Source organism: Schistocerca gregaria, chromosome 6 (assembly GCF_023897955.1).
Source record: "Schistocerca gregaria isolate iqSchGreg1 chromosome 6, iqSchGreg1.2, whole genome shotgun sequence".
Lineage (NCBI taxonomy): Eukaryota > Metazoa > Arthropoda > Insecta > Orthoptera > Acrididae > Schistocerca > Schistocerca gregaria.
The window spans coordinates 487,979,214-488,000,681 of NC_064925.1; the positions used below are offsets into that span (position 1 = coordinate 487,979,214).

At 42.2% G+C, this 21,468-nt stretch overlaps 1 protein-coding gene across 1 annotated transcript in view; it reads left to right on the forward strand.

Annotated features, from left to right (window-relative positions):
- LOC126278585 (dipeptidase 1-like) overlaps positions 1-21,468 on the forward strand; it is a 272,315-nt gene that overhangs the window by 101,713 nt on the left and 149,134 nt on the right. The window contains exon 5 of the mRNA XM_049978797.1: positions 132-282. Within this exon, the coding sequence (XP_049834754.1) occupies positions 132-282 (151 nt within the window). The remainder of the gene's footprint in view (positions 1-131; positions 283-21,468) is intronic.

Here is a 21,468-nt window from a genome sequence, read left to right on the forward strand (position 1 = left end):
GAGAATCTCATTCTGGAAATAGATACCCTTGTTGACTGCAAGAGCTGGTAGCTTGGAGCAATAAATGCTCTTGGTTGATGTGAAGAGCAACTGCTCCATGACGTGCAGCTAACGTTACATGAATGTTGCAGGCATTGGAGAGGCTTTCGCGGCAGGCAAGATCGGTAGCCTGATAGCGGTAGAGGGAGGTCACTCGATCGACTCCAGCCTGGGCATTCTGCGTGTCTACCAAGAGCTGGGAGTCCGCTACCTGACGCTGACGCACACTTGCAACACACCATGGTGAGTACATCAACAAAGAACTCGCTGACGACTCGTCCTTGTATAGTTTCAGAAGATCGATTCTCTTCGGTGCGAGAGCGAGGAAACTAGCTTGATCCTCTTTGAACTGAACTTAATGGCATAAACGGCGATGGGGTATCAGATAAGTCATGCAAACCAACGTCGATATTCCCAGAGAGGAAATGCAGATTTCGTATCAGATTCAGCATGGGACCCTGATGTTGGCACCTAAAAATACGTGTCGCTATATGCGTGCTGGATAAAAGGACCAAAGTCCAAGGGCAGTGCAGAGTCTGCACTAAGAAGCAGCCTAGCCCCGCAATCTGTTAAAATCGGTTAGGAGGCATGAGAGGGAGACCATGTGACTGCCTCTCATACCTGCCTGCAAAGACACACTTCTGAAATACATTCTTTTGCGTTTTAGATCTCCTACAGGGCAGATGGTTCAAACCACCTCCCGCTGCTCTCTTGTATTTCTGTAAACTCTTGTAACATGAGTCTGCCCTTGTATCTAATATTCAGTTTTCGTTTCTGCAACACCGCCGTCACTTTTTGACATCTATTAACTTTCGGCCGCCTACCTTGTTTGTTAGTCAGTTACATGTTCGATACATCGCTTGAACGATTCTTTTATCAAACAATGTGGAAAGAGTCAGTTTACAGCATATGTGTTAACATTAATGAACACATTCAACTTCACATTTTTTTACTGGCTAGCAGTTTATAAGTAGAGATTATTCAATGGAATGAAAGTAGCTGTTCAGGAAAAATGATTGTAACTTAAATTTAAAAACTGCTTTGCTTCCTGTCAGACATTTTATGTTATTGGCCAAATCAAAAATTTTCTTTGCTGCATTTTGCTCAAACTACACTCCTGGAAATGGAAAAAAGAACACATTGATACCGGTGTGTCAGACCCACCATACTTGCTCCGGACACTGCGAGAGGGCTGTACAAGCAATGATCACACGCACGGCACAGCGGACACACCAGGAACCGCGGTGTTGGCCGTCGAATGGCGCTAGCTGCGCAGCATTTGTGCACCGCCACCATCAGTGTCAGCCAGTTTGCCGTGGCATACGGAGCTCCATCGCAGTCTTTAACACTGGTAGTATGCCGCGACAGCGTGGACGTGAACCGTATGTGCAGCTGACGGACTTTGAGCGAGGGCGTATAGTGGGCATGCGGGAGGCCGGGTGGACGTACCGCCGAATTGCTCAACACGTGGGGCGTGAGGTCTCCACAGTACATCGATGTTGTCGCCAGTGGTCGGCGGAAGGTGCACGTGCCCGTCGACCTGGGACCGGACCGCAGCGACGCACGGATGCACGCCAAGACCGTAGGATCCTACGCAGTGCCGTAGGGGACCGCACCGCCACTTCCCAGCAAATTAGGGACACTGTTGCTCCTGGGGTATCGGCGAGGACCATTCGCAACCGTCTCCATGAAGCTGGGCTACGGTCCCGCACACCGTTAGGCCGTCTTCCGCTCACGCCCCAACATCGTGCAGCCCGCCTCCAGTGGTGTCGCGACAGGCGTGAATGGAGGGACGAATGGAGACGTGTCGTCTTCAGCGATGAGAGTCGCTTCTGCCTTAGTGCCAATGATGGTCGTATGCGTGTTTGGCGCCGTGCAGATGAGCGCCACAATCAGTACTGCATACGACCGAGACACACAGGGCCAACACCCGTCATCATGGTGTGGGGAGCGATCTCCTACACTGGCCTTACACCTCTGGTGATCGTCGAGGGGACACTGAATAGTGCACGGTACATCCAAACCGTCATCGAACCCATCGTTCTACCATTCCTAGACCGGCAAGGGAACTTGCTGTTCCAACAGGACAATGCACGTCCGCATGTATCCTGTGCCACCCAACGCGCTCTAGAAGGTGTAAGTCAACTACCCTGTCCAGCAAGATCTCCGGATCTGTTCCCCATTGAGCATGTTTGGGACTGGATGAAGCGTCGTCTCACGCGGTCTGCACGTCCAGCATGAACGCTGCTCCAACTGAGGCGCCAGGTGGAAATGGCATGGCAAGCCGTTCCACAGGACTACATCCAGCATCTCTACGATCGTCTCCATGGGAGAATAGCAGCCTGCATTGCTGCGAAAGGTGGATATACACTGTACTAGTGCCGACATTGTGCATGCTCTGTTGCCTGTGTCTATGTGCCTGTGGTTCTGTCAGTGTGATCATGTGATGTATCTGACCCCAGGAATGTGTGAATAAAGTTTCCCCTTCCTGGGACAATGAATTCACGGTGTTCTTATTTCAATTTCCAGGAGTGTACTTTCTGGGTTACTGACACCTTTCATAATGGGTAATGGAGGTCAGTTTTCCCTGGAGTGCTGTGAGTGCTTACATCACTGTTCCTCTCAAATTGTGGTGGATTATTTACGACGAATTCCTTTAAGGAATGTGTGTATTGTGATGGTGTAGTTAAAATGCCTAGTTCCTTTGAGAGGTACCTACACCAAATATTGATCTTATTGTTCGCAATTGTACAATCAATACCTCCTTTCTATCTGACGAGTTGCGATAGAAATCCTTTATTGAGTGGAAATACGCAAAATATACGAGGAGATTAGCAATTATACGGAGAGCGAAAGCGGCTGCACTTAATTGTTTGAGCTCAGTAATATGCTTCTTCCAGTTCAAGTTTTTATCAATGTGTTTACACTCTACCCTCCTTACTGACTCCTGCTCATGTTCCACATCGTTTGTTGGAATGACTATTTGTTGAACAGAATTGAATGTAGGGTGTGTTTTTCAAAATTGAAGGAAAGTCTATTTTCAAAGAGTCACTTAATAATTCTTTGGAAAATACGAGTATTATTGCCTATGGTGTAAGAATATCCATCCTAGAGGGTTGCGTTGTGACCCAAATCTGGAGTAAAAGTTTACTTTTTCTTTAAATGTTCGACTTTAAATCAACCCTGAGAAATCACACCTTCCATGCCGCTCACGTCCAGCAATCGAACCGTCTCGTAAATTTAAGTTAATATAAAATTGAAAATTTGTTCAAAACCCCTCATCAGCAGGCTAAAAGCACTCCCATGTTATCGCTCTGTATTAAAGCACGCTGATATCCGGCAGGTCGATGTGAGCACTCTTGCAACTTAAAGGGATATATTCATTTAAATCAAGATTCAGAGATAGGGACAACAAATGTAGACTATGAAGGGCTCTGTGATACAGCTGAACATCAGAACCTCTTACTGAGGTTTGTTAGTGGCTTAGTGAACATACCTAAACCTGTGTGGTATTTGATCAATCTTTACACCCTAAATAAATTTATGCTGAGACAGGATAGCCTATCATGCCCCCTCGCCGTTTTACGTGCTAGCAACCGTTTCTTAGAAAGATACACACTGCGATACCGGGCTTCCTTCTTAGAGGACTGAAGACAGTGAACCGCTCTTCTCTGAATGATATATGTGCATTAAGAAACAGCCAGTAAGGGATGGATATGACAGAGAAGACCACAGTTGCTCACGAATAGGACAGTGGGGTTAGGTTGACCTTATAAAAACCCAAGCTGAGTAACACGACAAACCCAGTACAAAACTTCAGCATCTACCTGGATACCCCGCAAGCTACCGTGGGGTGCAAGCCGTCAGGTACAAGGCGTTTCCTTTCCCGTTCCATTCGTAAATAGAGAGAAAGAAAAACGACTGTCTACATACCCCCTAGACAGCCCTAATTTACAGTGTATCACTGTACATACGCGAAATGTACATTAGTGGCAGTACCATAGTTCTGCATTTATAACCCTCCTACCTCTCAGGCTAATTAGGCTCTTCTATATGACCGTGTACCTCAAGTCCCTAATCTATGGGGCAAGGCATCTACTCCGAAGAGTAATGCAACACCGAGAGAAGTAGATTAAGTTATAACCGAATCCCCACTGCTCAGTATTTTAAAAAGGACGATTAGAAACCAAGTTCGGTTAACTTTATATATTTTTATCACGTAAACTAATTTTTAACTAACAGTAGTTAGTGCAATGTTTAGAAAAAAGGTTTTCAAAATATATCATTAATGACGGAAGAAGAATAATTAAATCGAAACTGAACTTTACACTCGTAAGCAGTTTTACGTAAGAATAGTTATTGGCGTCATAACGTAGGAACAGTACGAAACGCACACATTCATGTACTTCATATCACACATGTCACAGTAGTCAAAAAATAATTCAACAGTAAACACATACAACATATAATATTGATTTTCAAAGATCAGTAAAAGTAAGATTTTTTACTGGCTGTGGACAGAAACTATTTGTTACGCTACTCACCGTAATACTATCGTAATCGTAGCAAGCAGAAAGATCGAGTTTACTCATTGGTAAGGACTGTCATTTACCTATCAGTTACTCTCATATTTCTTTGTAATATAAGTTATAAATTATGCCACAAGCTACGAGGGCTATGCACAAAGTACATTACGTTTTGGAATTAAAAATAAATAAACTATTGGAATTTTTTTATTATATACTGATGAAAGCTACACTCAAATACTACTTTTCTACATATTTGCCACTTAAATTAAGGCACTTATGGTAGCGATGGACCAGCTTGGAAATTCATTCGTCGTAAAATTCGGCCGCCTGCGCCTTCAACCACGTGGTTAATCAGTAACCCGGTAGAAATACGATTTTTGTGGATTTCCTGGAAAGAGGCACTACAATAAACTTCCGGTAGAAATACGATTTTTGTGGATTTCCTGGAAAGAGGCACTAAAAATAAACTCTCAAAGGTATTGCCAAACTCTGCACAACCTCAGGAGAGCAATACAAAACAAGCGCAGGGGAAAGTTGGGCTCAAAGATCTTGCTGATTCACGACAACGCACGGGCCCACACGGGAAATGCCACTCGTGAAGTTCTCGAATCTTTTAAGTGGGAGTTGTTTCCTCATCCGCCCTACAGTCCCGACCTGGCACCGAGCGACTTTCACTTATTCCCAGCAATGAATAAGTGGTTGGGTATGCAGCGTTTTGATGACGACGCACAGCTTCAAGAAGAGGTAACCACGTGGTTGAAGGCGCAGGCGGCCGAATTTTACGACGAAGGAATTTGCAAGCTCGTCTATCGCTACGATAAGTGCCTTAATTTCAATAGCAGCTATGTAGAAAAGTAGTATTGAAGTGTGGCTTTCATCTGTATATAATTAAATAAAATTTCCAATACTTTATTTATTTTTAATTCCAAAACGTAATGTACTTTGTGGATAGCCCTCGTATAAATTACAACTGTGCTTTGAAAATTAAATTCAATGTCCAAGTTACTTAAAGTTTTACTAGCAATTCTTTATTATGAAAGTTACTCTGTTTTTTAGCAAATGAATTAATACTGGCTTTTACAACATTCTATTTGTGAAATTATTCATTCTACAGCCAAAGATTCCATTATTACGTATTTGTCCAAAATTTGTAAAAATTATGTTTCGTTAATCTAATAAATTAATGTTCACTTCATTCTCTGATTATCTCGATTTGTACATAGGGATAGGATAGATACTACTTGGATGATGACTTAGGAAAATTATTTATGTGACAAAATGCACGAAAAAATGTTATTTAAGCAGTATAATTCCAACTAAGTTGGTCAGCCTATTACACTTCTAGTTATAAAATTTCTAGATATTACTTCAATTTATTATGTCGTTGGTTTGTCGAGTGGCTTCATTTAGCGGTAAAATAGGGCACAGGTTGATCTTCCTGCCATACCATAGCCAATAACAAATGCCCACAGTACTCATGATGTTATGTGTATTACCCTTGCTACGTTTGTACTGTGACCAATAAATACCATAGCTTTCCCATATTAAACATACGCCAAACCAACCATTTCAGTTTCCACTGCCCCGCATTTCGGAAACAGACTTTTTATCTTTGCCCTTGTGATAGCCACACCGGTGAATACACGCAACCATAGACACCAATCGTCCCCTCGCGACTCGAAACTACTAACTGTTTGACGCCCTCGCACGCCCAGTGATAATGCGTTTACAGCTATTACACTCTTTGACAATGTATTTGCCCTGAAAAGGCCTGCGTGTCTACTTACAAACGTTAAAATTCTATGCATATTCTCTTCGTTAAATAACAAATAGCATTTGTAGCTTTACAAGAATGATATTCAGCACAAATAATGTAACAAGCTTCGAAAAACACGTGGAAAATGTATGACCATCCACAGAGTTGTGCTGTTGTACAGTCACCCTCAAATGCCGGTCCTCTAAATTTTCTCAATAGTCTTTCGCGAAAGGAACGTCGACTTCCCTCTAGGGATTCCCGTTTGAGTTCACGAAGCATCTCCGTAATATTCGCGCGCTGGTGGAAAATCCCGGTAATAAATCTAGAAGCAACCGTCTGAATTGCTTCGATGTCTTTCTTCAATATTACCTGGTGGGGATTCCAAAGCTTCGAACAGTATTCAAGAATGGGTCACACTATTGTTCTATAAGCGGTTTCCTCCACAAGTGAGGTACACATTTCCTAAAATTCTCCAAACAAACCAAGGTTGTCCATTCGGCCTCCTCACCACAGTCCTTACGTCATCGTTCCACTTCATATCACTTTGCAATATTACGCCTACATATTTTATAGATGTGACTGTCTCAAACAGCACACTACTAGCGCTGGATTCGAAAATTACACAATTGTTTTTCCTACTCGTCAACATTAACTTACATTTTTCTACATTTAAGGCAAGCTGCCACTATCACGCTACCTAGAAATTTTCCCTAAGTCATCCTGCACACATAATAGTCACTCTACAGCGTTATATTTTGGATGCGACAGTGAGGGAGACATTAATCACATTTTCTTCGACTGCCACAGAAACTTTCAAGAAACCACGAAACTATAACAGCATCTGGTGACTTCTGGAAATGAATAGTCTGCAAACATTAAAACCCTTTTACCAAGACAAGACAAAAATCTATAATCTACTGTATGATTAAATGACAGAGGGTCAAATAAGAGAATAGAGTTTTTTACGATGTGTTATTTAGATCGTTTACTTCAGTTCAGTTTAAATGGATGTCAAAGATAAATGTTGTTTTTATTGTATGAGGCTAGCTGTACGGATAATAGCCAAAAACCATTAATAATTTTTTTAAAGAAATGACACACCTTACCGTGCACCACAGCACCATGAGCAAAGAGCCGTAGATTGCTTCTCACACTATCCGCCAGATCGTTTATGTATATTGCAGACCGATGTAGCCGACCGGTTCTACGTGCTTCAGTCAGGAACCGCGCGACCGCTACGGTCGCTGGTTCGAATCCTGCCTCGGACGTGGATGTGTGTGATGTCCTTAGGTTAGTTAAGTTTAAGTAGTTGCATATTGAAAATAACAACGATCCTATCACACAACCCAGAAGAACTCCTGACGATATCCTTGTCACTTGTGAACTCTCGCCGCCGAAAACAACTAACTGGATTCTATTAATTAAGAAGTCTTATAGCCATTCACATACCTAGGAACAGAATCAGTAATCTCCGATCTTCGTTACCAGTCTGCAGTGGGGCATCGTGTCAAACACTTTCACCGAGCTAGGTGGCGCAGTGGTTAGCAAACTGAACTCGGATTCGGGTGGACGACGGTTCAAACGAGAGTCCGGCCATCCTGATTTAGGTCTTCCGTGATTCCCCTAAATCGCTTCAGACAAATTCCGGGATGATTCAATTTAAAGAGCACGACCGAGTACTTTTCGTACTCTTTCCTACACCGATGGGACCGATGACCTCGCTGTTTGCTCCCCTCCCCCAAAATCAGCCAGTCAACCAACCAAACGCTTTCCAAAAGTCTATGAATATGGCATCTGCCTATTGACCTCATCCATGATTCGCAGGATCTCCTCCGAGAAAAGGGGTGTATGAGTTTCGCACGAGCGATCCTTTCGGGATGCGTGCTGATTTGTGGAGAGAAACCTTTCCGTCTCAAACTGAGAATATGTTCATGAATTTTAAGGATATTGGTCCGTAATTTTGCGGGTCTATTCTTTTAATCTTTTTCCATACAGGAGTCACTGGCGCTTCTTTACAGTCTCTTGTGACGTTGTGCTAGACGAGAGATTTTAATAAAACCAAACTAAGGAAGTGTAATAATGCAGAGTCTCGCGGCGGTAACCCCGAATAAAAAATTATCGGATTTCCAACCGCATCATGTAATTAAAAGTATACGAGCTTTCGGTCAAGCACTCCTTGGTCATTTTCAAGCACTCCCCTTATATAAACTACCAGCTTGCTGTGACGTCACTGGTGCCCGCGGCATCGCCATATACGGACTGATGTTGACTCGGCGATCGATGCACCCGCTTGACCGAGCGATCGCCGGATCCCACGCCTTTCTGAACTGTAGGTCACTATCTCCGTTTAGGGTGTCTCTGTGATTTTAACTTCAATGAATCTTTTAAGTACACAATCCCAGAAGCCGTGAGTGCGAGGCACCACAGATGCTTCGTCAAATTTTATCCGGTGTCCGTTTTATAAAGCATGCAGATCTGAAGCAGATTTATGGAGATATTGTAGGCGATAAAACCTCTCATGTTCCTTCCTGCGTTGTTCCACAGCGCGTACTGTTTGTCCGACGTACGACTGGCCGCAGTCGCAAAGTGTCTTGAAGACCCCCTGTGTTCTGAGACCTGCTGCGTCTTTAACGGGCCTCAGTAATTGACACATTTTTGCCCGAGGCCTGAAGATCGATTTGGTCTTGTGTCATTTCAGCAAGAAGTTTACCTTGTCCGGCACGGATCCACAGAACGGCAAGAAAGCAAGTTGCTTATCCTGCTCCTCGTCAGTGTTGTTTATGTGAATCTTGCTTGAATTCACTGTATTTATTTATCGGCGCTATAGCCGCTGTTCCTGAAGACCTAGCATAGGTTCCTCAGCCCTTGGGGCGGATTATTAGTGTCTGATATCTTTCTCACACGACCTACCAATGTTTGTAGAACAGTGCGTTTCTGTGCAGTGTGATGATGGCTGATGGCGTGGAAGTTCAGAAAGGTGTGGGTGGGTTTTTCATAGACACTGTGGCCAAGGTATTTATTTGGTTTACAGCTGACGAAGAATTGGAGGAAGGACACTACTTTCTTTTTTACTTTTTTTTTACTTTTTCCCTCCATGATAAACTGGCTGTTACTGTTAATGCCAATGAGGTGTTCGAAGAACTCGTCAAGTTTTTCAGTTGCGTAGGGCCAAAGGACGAAAGTGTCTTCAACGTATCTAAAGAAACAACTAGCCTTTAATGGCACGGTCTCTAAGATAATAATCTCAAAATTATCCATGAAGGGGTCTGCAACAGATGGAGCTAATCCTGAAAAAGCTGAGCGTGCTTTAGATAACGGACAGGATAAAATTTGATGAAACATCCGTCATGACTCGCACACGCGGATTCTGGGATTGTTTAATTAAAGATACCATTGAAATAAAAGTCACTGATAACGCCATAATTAGAGATGGTGGCCTGCAGCTCACCGTGGACTCAGCGACAGCGCCGTTGAAGCAGGCGCATCGAACGTTGAGTCAAGATAAGCACGTGTAGGGCAAAGCCGCGGGCACCAGTGACGTCACAGCCGACAGTTAGTGTATGTATGGGGCATACCAGCAGCCCACTGGTAGTCATAACACTTGAGAATGACCAAGGAGTGCTTGTCCGAATGCTCGAATAATTTTAATTACTTGAAGCGGTTGGAAACCAGAACACGTTTTATTAAAGCGAAGTAAGTGGCCATTTCTGTAGAGTAGTATCTGTAAAACCGAACTGGTCTTCAATTTAGACACTTTCTCCTCTACGCCAGGGACCCCTACTGCTACGTCCTCCATGCAGGTGTGTGTGCGAATGTCAACGACGGTATTTTTGTACAATCCACCTCCATGAATTGCTTTAAAATGCAAAATTTAAAGCTTCCCCTTCACTATCTTCTATTGCCACATCAGACTGGTCAGAGAGTGACTGGATATGAACCTTTAACGAGCTTAGAAAATTTACATGGGAACACAATTTTTTCGGGTTCGCCGCACGGTCTCCCAATGGGTAGGCCAGAAGGAGGAAAGTTCTCTCATAAACTAGCAAATTAAGATAAAGGAAGGTAGATCACTTAGGATGGCTTTACGAAAACGTAACGACAGGATTCAGATGGCTATCTTCGTCAAGACTTACGCCCTAGCTATGTTATAACATATCGCATCCATATTAACCATCATCGAAAGTAATATACGGAACCATTGTAGCATCGGCAGCATGGATATTCTGAAAACTTAACAGTTTCAAAAGAAGATGTTTTCGATGTTCGAGATAACGGCGTGAGCTCTTTACCAATTGGATTTAGTTCACGCAGTTCCAAAGTAGACTGCAAAATAGTCTGTAACGTCAGACTGTACAAAATTGAAACGGATGAAGAATACACCATTAGCAAGCAGTTACTTTAAAAATGTCAGAAAGCCGCAGTTTAGAATCACTGGTGGGCATTGACATAATTACGTCCATCAATACCATTTAGAGAATTTCGTAATATCCAATTTTCGTAATATCCATTTTATAAAGATCGCACAGTGGATTTGCTAGAGCACACAAGTATCTTGAAATTCCTAACGCATAAGAGGCAACAGTTACGTTAAAAAATATGTAACACCTAGCTTCCTACAAATCAATGTAGTCACAGCTACGATGTTCTAACGAAATCACTCGTGACAAAGGAAGAAATTGATAAAATAAGTTTATCAGATTCCCCCGTTTGAGACAAATGTCAGCTGTTCGCACATATCGGCACATTTACTTACTTGGTGGAATCAGTTTCTGGTTTGGAACTGGATGAGTTAAATATTGGCATTCACTATCATAAATTACGTACAAGCTGAAGACACCTTAATGTAATATAGGACATAGTCCCCTATGGCAATAAACAATGCAGTGATCTGCACACTAGGGCAATCGTATCCCGTACCAAAAAGACAATACCTGGAAATTTAGGAAAAGAACTCAATTACGTCAGAAGCCAGAAGCAATGAAGAGTTTCTAAATGGCAAGGAATGACTGTATGGTAGATCAAAAGGTCCTTAGCTTGCCACTACTGCATTAGAATAAGTGGAGTTCAGACATAAGACAGGAATAAACCATTCAAAAGACCTAAGGCAATTACTGTTAGATGCCCAAGATACAACATGACTTCTGAAAGATCAGATTATCACCGGGAGCCGTTAAACTCCTGACAGCATGAAACAAAATTGGAAATAATGAGTATTTCAGTTGGTGATATTTGCAACGATATTACTGTCACAAGATTCTGACAAAATATGGAGAATACTTGTATACAAAATGTTAGTTTGGAGAAGGTGCTCCAGCTTAAAAAAAAAATTGTTTTCGGCAGTCTCTTTCCCTTAAGATAATTTCAGTAAATGCTGATCCTTCATTGGATATATATATATAAGTGTGGACGCCCAGGATCTTTTCCCAAATCAGTGGATCAATTTCAAACAAATTTGGCACAGAAACAATAAGCCCACAAGCAGTTTGTAACCTCCTACCGCCATTAGGAATGGAGAATGGAGATACAAGCAACAGTATGTTTTCTTCCATGTTGTGCATGTTCTGTGGGAGCAGTGTAGGACAGCCAAATCAATCTGCATTGCAGATCAGGCAACATGTTATGGGCAAAAAATGGTTTTCTGGGTCCCAACATATAGACTACCTTGAATGACAGATGTTTTGTGTTGAAGTAGTATCAGCCTGTTTGTCCCCGTTAGCTGAGTGGTCAGCGCACTAGACCTGGCTTCGATTCCCCGCTGGGTTGGAGACTTTCTTCGCTCAGGGGTTGGATGTTCTGTTGTCCTAATCACCATCATTTCAGCCCCATCAAGTCGCCGAAGTGGCGTCAAATCGAAAGACCTGCACCTGGCAAGCGGTTTACCCAGCAGGAGGCCCCAGTAACACGACATTTACATTTTATTATAAACTTGCTTTGAATGGTGGCTCGAATGCCAGGGGCAAATAAACGATTTTCAAGCCCCTCGTGTGAGTCTTCTCTGAAGACAGGTGTGTTGTGGGTGTAGTTTTTGCCTGCTTCATTAAACTCCACTGCAGGGGCTACATGTGCTGAAGAGCACAGCTGGGGACAGCTTGACATGGATAGATGAGCTGATGCACAGAGCAAGTGGGAGGAGGGAAAAGACAGAGAGAAGGATGGAGGGGGAGATGTATGAGGCAGTAGAGGGTTAGTGGGCAGGTGGAAAAGGAAGAAGGGGACGTGGAGGTGGAAAAGGAAGAAGGGGAGGTGGAGGTGGAAAGAGAGATGAGGAGGTGGGTATGGTCAGAGGGAGGAGGAGTAATTTATGATCAGAGACAAGGTGTTTAGGAAATATATAAAGACCAGGGCAGGAAGATATGAAGAGATAGAGAGAATCAGGACGAGATAAAATAGAGTTCGGGGGATGAGTTGGACAGACAGAAGGGGGAAGAGATGGGCACAGGGAGAAGCCTTTCCCCCATGGCTTCACTTATATGTGTTCAAGATGTGTTTTGAACACACTTCCTCTCTCTCTCTCTCTCTCTCTCTCTCTCTCTCTCTCTCTCCCTGTGCCCATCTCTTCCCCCTTCTGTCTGTCCAACTCATCCTCCAAACTCTATTTATCTCGTCCTGATTCTCTCTATCTCTTCATATCCTTATATATATATATATATATATATATATATATATATATATATATATATATATATATATGACTGGATGCATGTGTGCCAAGAAGGATCTAGTCCCAATCTCCTGAATCGATTTGGAACAAACAGGAAGTAAATTTCATCAGTATCTGCATTCTGGGATCTTGTAACCTTGTAACCACGCAGTTCTAGTAGGATTGGAGCTATGGGCACATATGTGTTTTCAGATTCAGACACATAGGGTGCTCTGCACGACGGACGAATTGTGTTGGAGTAGTGCAGATATGTTTTACCGAACTGCTTTACAGGGCAACCTGCACATCAAGACCAAACAGGCGTTTTCAAGTCCTTGATGTGTGGCTGCACAGCACAGAAGATATGTTGTGGCAGGAGTGTAAGTGTGCTTTACCAACCTATTTTCAAGGGGTGTATGTGCAGGTGGGTATGGCTAAGGGAGGATAGAAATGGATAGGGAGGGGAAGTAGATTGAGAGTACAAAAGGAGACAAGAGGAGGTGGACAGGAAGAGGGAGCAGCAGGAGATGGAGTTTGGGAGAGGAGAAGATGGACAGCGGGAGAGAGGGCAGGAGCAGATGGGCTCAGGGGGGAGATGAGATGGATAGCGAGAGGTTGGAGGGCAGTATGGACTGAGAGGAAAGGGGGAGGTAGAGATGGACAGAGGAAGATAGAGGGAGAAGTATATATAGAGAGGAGATGGATGTAGAGAGAGGAGGAGGAGGAAATGGACAGAGAGAGGGGAGACGTGATGGGCAATCTAGGTGGGGAGAAGATGGACCAATAGTGGGGGAGGAGCAAACGTTTAACACATACGCAGGTGAAGTCGTGTGGAAAAGGCTAGTTATTTAAAAATGAATTTTTAAGAAATCATGTTTCAAAATTGCACAATAAAGTATGAAAAAGTTTCTCCAAGGTGCACACTGATTCCTAACTCCATACAGGCAGTCCTGAAAATTTGTGACTGTGAATGTGTAATATTTATGAAAATACTTGTAAGATTTAAAACATAAAATGAGATAATGATAAAGAGGTTGCCTATTCATGCATTAATTAGTGATTAGTGTAGTAGTTAGGAAATGAACAATTCATCAATCGGTAGTTATTGCCCACATTTTTCGTTTTAAATTTTTCAAGTATTTTCATAGCTATTAGAAATTCGTGTCAAAACTCTTACGTCAATTTTTATGTTGTTCGGAATCAGAATGTGGCTGGGATATATTATTTTACACTTTTTAGTCTCATATAAAAGCGTGGTAAGCTACTAGTTCATTTTTATTTAAATAATTATTTTCAGTCTGTCTTGTGTGTGAGAAAATCTTCAAACGACTTGTAACATGCTTATGAGATTACAAGAGAGGTGTGGTAAATTTCAGGTTTGTTTCGGTTTCTGTTCAGCTGAGTCTCATAATATATTGTGTCTTGCTCTGTATATCTTGCAAAAAGTTCATGAAGATAAAAAGTAGAGACATTCGATTGCACACAGAAGGCTCCCAGCAACAGTTCTTCTCGCGAACCGTTCACGACCGGATCAGTAAAAGAAGGAAATGGCAGCGCTGCACAAAGCAGCCTGTCCACACAACACACAAGAAAGCGAGTTAACACTGTCTTTTGATCCAGTTATGAGTTATTCTTGAAGTCACAAGACTCTAATTCACTGGGGAATTGGTATAAAATCAACTGCAAAATTTGCAGCGTACAGATAGACAGACAAGAAAGCAATATCCATCTCCCTGCGCTCGCATACTGCCTGGATCACATTCCAATACTACCTACACAGTACGCCGCTCCTGCAGGAGAGCTGAGATGTCAGCAATTACCAAAATCCCCCCCTCCCCCCTTCCCCTCCCCCCTCCCCTACCGCTACCTCTACAGGACAGACCGACAACTAAGCGGCCTAACATCGCACCGTCATACAGTTCTAAGCTATGTTCACAATTTGAAGTCTCTAACTCATCGACAGGTTAGTTCAAAATCAATTTATAAATTTGTACCGGACAGACAGACAAGAAAGCAACCGAATAAAGATGCAATGAAGGTTGTGTGTGATAGGAAGATTCGTTTTTAAGAGTGGTCTTGAGGTTAAGGCCTCCTAACTTTAAGGGAGTTTCACTGTTCGATCAGATTTTAGTATTAAAGATGGATCCTCTTTTCTAAAGTTTTGTCATTAAGAAAAATTACTCCAAGAAGAGTCAAACATTTCAGTTTTGAAAGAAATTTGAGTTTCATTTATCAAGAGGTTTTCAGGTTTCGACAACGTTTCGCAGCAATTAGCCATCGGGAGGAAAGAATCTATTCCGCTTCAAAGCATCTCTCTTTTTCTGTTCATTTCCGCGGAAACAGCCTTTGAGGGCCAGATGTGTAGGCCAAAGAGCTGTAGCCGATGAAAGCAATTAAGGAGAGCGTAAAGTCGGGAGGAAGGAGGCCTCTTAAAAAAATAAAAAAAAGCTTAGCTAATCAAAAAGAAAAACTGTGACTTAGTGAATAGAAGGCATATAACTAATACAAGAACCCGGGGATCGATCTATAGAAGGCCTTTTTCTTTCACTTTTGCTTTCAATTCGACAATGGTTTATTAATGTGACAACCAACTTTGTGATTTGGTTGCCCGTTAAACTGCAGGTTCCTATATAAATGGCAGGGTAAGTCATTTACGAGATTGGAGGGAGCAAAGGGCAAATCACCTTCAAGACGATCATATCTTGTACATCACTATAGTGTTACTAACTAAAGGTCTTGTGAGAAGTGCTCTGAATAAAAATCGCGTATTGAAGCGATGTACTCTTCTCCTCTGCTGTTCAACTAATAGATCGAAGAAGATATGATAGTAAATTAAAGAAATGGTCAATATCAGGACTAAAATTCACAGGGAAAGGATATGAATGATGAGATCCAGTCATGACATTTCTATCCGTGTAAAACAGAGCAGGAATTACAAAGCCTGCTGAATGGTGGAAATTGTCTACTGAACACAGAATATGGAGTGACAGAAAGTCAAAAAAGCCGAAAAATTTGGAGGAAAGAATGACGTTAGCTATACACTTTGCAATAAAATTGGGGCCCTTAATGTGACGAAGTATGGAATTTTTCTGGCTTGGAAGCAAAACAACACATGAATCAAGGAAGACAGAAGAAGGAGACGAGCACAGGCAAAGACAGTATTCCTTACCAAAGGAAGTCTACGTGTATCAACTGTAAGCTTTCTATTGTGTACGAAATTTGTTAGAATGTAACATTACATTTTATGGAAGCGATTCATGACTGTTGGAATAAGAGATTAGAAGAGTTTGAAATGTAGTGTCTCAAGATATTGAAAGCAAACTGGGGCATAAGACAAAAATAATTGTCGTGCTTTGTGGAAACGATGGAAACTGTTAGTTTCATGCTCCATTGATCATTTTTCACGATAATTTTTATGATGTTGGATAGTTCGATTGACATTCACACCACAAATTAATCTGTAAATATAGCAACATGGGGAATGTTTATGAGGTTCCTTTTTTTTTTTAAATGTGTGTATAAACAGATATGAGTTAGTAATTCCTACCTACCACCATTTACACATTCCAATAATAGAAATTCTTCTCTGGAATAGAAGGAGTTGTCAACGAGAAACGTTGCCAGTTTGGTTTCAAATTTTAGTTTGCTGTTCATCAGATACTGTATATTACTACATAAGTGATCAAAACTTTTAGTTGAGCGTTATGCATTTCTTTTGTGCTAAAGACCTAAAGACAACCTTAATGTGGGGCGATTAATGTCACTTTTCCTTCTGGTAATGTAATTGTGTACACCCTTCTTCCTTTCAAACTGCAATGGATTATTTACAACGACCATCACGAAGGAATAGATATGCTAGAAACATTAGTTAGATTGCCCACCTACATTGGTCGTAGGTGATAACCACATATTATAAGTAAAGCATGGTTTTTTAAACAATGAAAGCTTTCTTTCTTACAGATGATTTACTCCAGAACATTATTCCATATGACATTATTGAATAAAATATGCAAAATAGGTCGGCTTACTTATTTGTCTCTGCACAAGATTTGCAGGGGTTATATGTGATAATGCGGTTGAACTAAGTTATTTTAGGAGTTCAAAAATGTGTGTCTTTGCGTTTAAATTCTCATCAATAGGGTTATCTAAGAATTTTGAGCCTTCCACTCTATTTATTATTTCTTCACCATGTGTTACACCTATCATCAGTACAGTATCCTTAGATGTGCGGAACTGAATATACTTAATCTTTTTAAAACTGATGATTAGAACATTAACAGATAACCAGTCAAGTATAGTTTTAAAACTTTCTTTACCATGTCTAGTGTTTTTGTGTGTATGTTTGGATCGATTACAACACTCGGGTCGTCTGGAAAGAGAACTAATTCTGTTTGTTGTATTTTAGACCGAAATTCGTTTACTGGTATGAGGAACAAAAGTAGACCAAAGACTAAGCCTTGGGGAACCCCATCCATGATTCCTTACCAATCAGAATGATGTCTCCTGATTACTTTCTGCATTATTTTGTTTAGGTACGACGTTATCTGCTGGTTGACTATGTCATCAGTCCCATAAAACTACAGTTTATCTAGGAGAATACTGTGATCCACACAGTCAAATCCCTTACATAGGTCGCAGAAAATACCAGTCGGTGCTATCTTATTATTCAGTGGTTGTAAGATCTGTGAGTGAAAGTGTAAACGCCATTCCCAGTACAATAATTCTTCTGAAATCAAAGTTTTGATTTGCTGAGGATGCTATTGCTGGTCTCAAACACTTTGTCAAATAATGTCACCAGTGAAACAGGTCAGTAGTTACTCACATCTCTTCTATCACCCTTCTTAAATAGGGGTTTTACAACGGTGTATTTCAGTCTCTCTGGACTGAAATAACTACAAGAAGGATCAGGACTGAAGGCCATTCGACAGATACTTGAGGACGTTCGTAGTTAGTTCTACTCTGGGTCTATGAGATTGGCATTGGAGAGAATTTTATGGTGTGTCGCATCAGATAAGTGTTTTAAACAATTTCATATGTGCGGTCTCTTCGGCAGTCGATATTTATTATTCCTTAGAAGGTCCAGATACCAGAGAAGGTAACCAATCTTGAATTCAAGCGCACAATAGTTTTCCAAGTGACAATGATTTGAGATACCACTCTGCAGTACTGCCATGCTGAAAAATCGAAATTCATAGGTCGCTACTTTAGGAAAATGTTTTATTTTTTTTAGGTCAATATTCTATATTTTAGACTATTTTTCGTCTACTAAACTTCTAATAACTGATAAATGTTCAGTTAATAGAAACTACTACACAAATAAATTATCATACTCGCGCTGACTTTTGGGCAAAAGATTTGTCAACTAAGTGAAAGATGTATACTTCTACAACCGAGCTGCTATCATCGAGAAAGTATAATAAATCGTTGTGAGGGTAGAACCAAAGAGAATGTGTACGATTAAGCTGTTGTGCAATATTTAAACTTATTTCACGTACAAAGTCTCAACACAGGGGCATTACATAGTTCTCTAGCGAGTCTGAGAACGGAAGGTTTTTGTAACTTTTTGATTTGCCTATATTTCTGAAATATTCTCCGGTATTTAGCCGCGTGGCGTCGTCCGATGATGCGACATATCCGCAAATTGAGTTGCTGCCATCTTTAGACGGTCCACAAGCGGTGGCACCTCCGAGCGTTTACAGACTACTTACAGTCCATGCAGAGAGAATTCCACTCCGTACCATCATAAGCAACATCGCCGCACCAACGTATGAGCTAGGGAAGCAGATGGCATCGTTGGCAAAGGCCATATTCATGTATGGAACTAAGCGCATTTCGGCCAACAGATTTATAGGCCAGAAACGCATCATGGTGACCTTCGATGTGGTTTCCCTCTGAAAGGGACCTGTAAGAGATTCTCTTAATGGGAGAGATAGTCCGGCGATAGCTGATAAAATTTTGTTAATTTGTTCTTCCGTGTACCTACTTCCTATTTGACGAAATTTACTCGTATTACTACCAGACGCACGCAATGGGAACAGCCTTCCTCTTATCAGTAGTGGTAGCCAAAAGTTTCATGGAGGCATCTGACGTAGAAGCCCTTGACTCGTCAATCCACAAACCCTCACGCTTTTTCTGATACAAGAATGATACGTCCGTGAACTGACTACGTGAACGACAACTCCGTACAAGACATTTGAATTCTATGTAGGGTGTTCATAAATTCCCGTTACAAACTTCTAGAACTTGTAGAGCGTAGAGAGTACATAACATTTTGAATAGGAACACATGTCTGGAAACGCACCGTTCCGTGCCACAACCGTTTGAAAACATGTTTAAGTGTTAGTACAAACAAATGAGCCTAAGTGATAGATGGATGTTTCGTAATGTTTCCTTTCGAATTGTTACCCAACAATTGTACTGCGACACGCCTAATTCAATTCATCAACCAGAAGAAGATGAGTTAAACATCTGAACTGAAACCGTCGTAGAACGTAAATGGTAAGTTTCCGGACTTGGTTACCTATGCAGTTCCACTCTACTAGTCCTAGACGTTTGTAACGGGAATTTCCGAACACCCTGTATATTAATCCACCACCTTCATTTCGAATGCAGAAATACGTTCGAACTCCCATTCGAATCTCGAAGTAGCGAGCATGTAGGACATGTATGCGGACTGCAGGTAGGCTGCGCTAGGTCTGAATGTGGGTCGCCCGGAATGCATGCTGAGATGTCCGCTGATTCCACATAAATTCCCAATGCAGCTAATATCAATAATTCCTTCCCTTTCCTTTCCCCCCCTCCCCTCCACCGAAAGCCTACATAACATCTGAGCTCGCTGCACAGAAACGCCCGGTAAATGATGAAGATCTAAGACAACAACCATATTTTGTTCTTGGATGTGCTAGTCAAGTGTAGACTGAATGGCACACTAGGATACAGCGTTCACGAGAACTGATACAAAGAGAGTTATTTACTTACACTATGTGATCAAACGAATCCGGACACCCCCAAAAACATACGGTTTTCATATTAAGTGCATTGTAATGCCATCTGCTGCCAGGTACTCCATATCAATGACCTAAGTAGTCATTAGACATCGGGAGAGAGCAGAATGGGGCGCTCCGCGGAACTCACGGGCTTCGAACGTGGTCAGGTAATTGAGTGTCACTTGTGTCATATGTCTGTACGCGAGATTTCTGCACTCCTAAAGATACGCTGTTTCCGATGTGATAGTGAAGTGAAAACGTGAAGGGACACGTACAGCACAAAACCGTACAGGCCGACCTCATGTGTTGACTGACAGAGACCGCTGACAGTTGAAGAGGATCGTAATGTGTAATAGACGGACATCTATCCACACCATCACACAGGAAATCCAAACGGCATCAGAATCCATTGCAAGTACTACGACAGTTAGCCGAGAGCGGCTGCTCATAAGCCACACACCACGCCAGTAAATGCCAAACGATGCCTCGAAGGAGCGTAAACATTGGACGAATTAAGTGGAAAAACGTTGTGTGGAGTGACGAATCACGGTACACAATGTGGCGATCTGATGGCAGGGTGTGGGTATGGCGAATACCCGGTGGACGTCATCTGCCAGCCTGCGTAATTCCAACAATAAAATTCCGAGTTGGTGGTGTTATGGTGTGCTCGTGTCTTTCATGGAGGGGTGCTTGCACCCCTTGTTGTTTTGCGTGGCACTATCACAGCACAACAACTTGACTAGAAGAAGGGATCGGTTGGTAGGACATGTCCTGAGGCATCAAGGGATCACAAATTTAGCAATGGAGGGCAACGTGGAGGGTACAAATCGTAGAGGGTGACCAAGAGATGAATACACTAAGCAGATTCAGAAGGTTGTAGGTTGCAGTAGGTACTGGGAGATGAAGGAGCTTTCACAGGATAGATTAATATGGAGAGCTGCATCAAACCACTCTCAGAACTGAAGACCACAACAACAACATCACAGCACAGGTCTACACTGATGTTTTAAGCACCTTCCTGCTTCCCACTGTTGATTAGCAATTCGGGGATGGCGGTTGCATCTTTCAACACGATCGAGCACCTGTTCGCAATGCACGGCCTGTGTTGGTGTGGTTACACACAATAACATCCCTCTAATGGACTGGCCTGCACAGAGTCCTGACCTGAAACCTATAGAACACCTGCGGGTTGTTTTGGAAAGCCGACTTCGTGTCAGGCCTCGCCGACTGACACCAATACCTCCCGTCAGTGCAGCACTCCGTGAAGAATGGTCAGCCATTCTCCAAGAAGCCTTCAAACACCTGATTGAACGTATGCTTGCGAGAGCGGAAGCTGTCATCAAGGCTAAGGGTGGGACAACACCATATTGAATTCCAGCATTACTGATTGACGGCGCCACGAACTTGTAAGTCATTTTCAGCCGGGTGCTCGGATACTTTTGATCATGCAGTGTTGTTTTCTGTCACAGTTACATACTCAGTCAGTGAAAAATTTTCGAGACTGGATTAATAAGACAG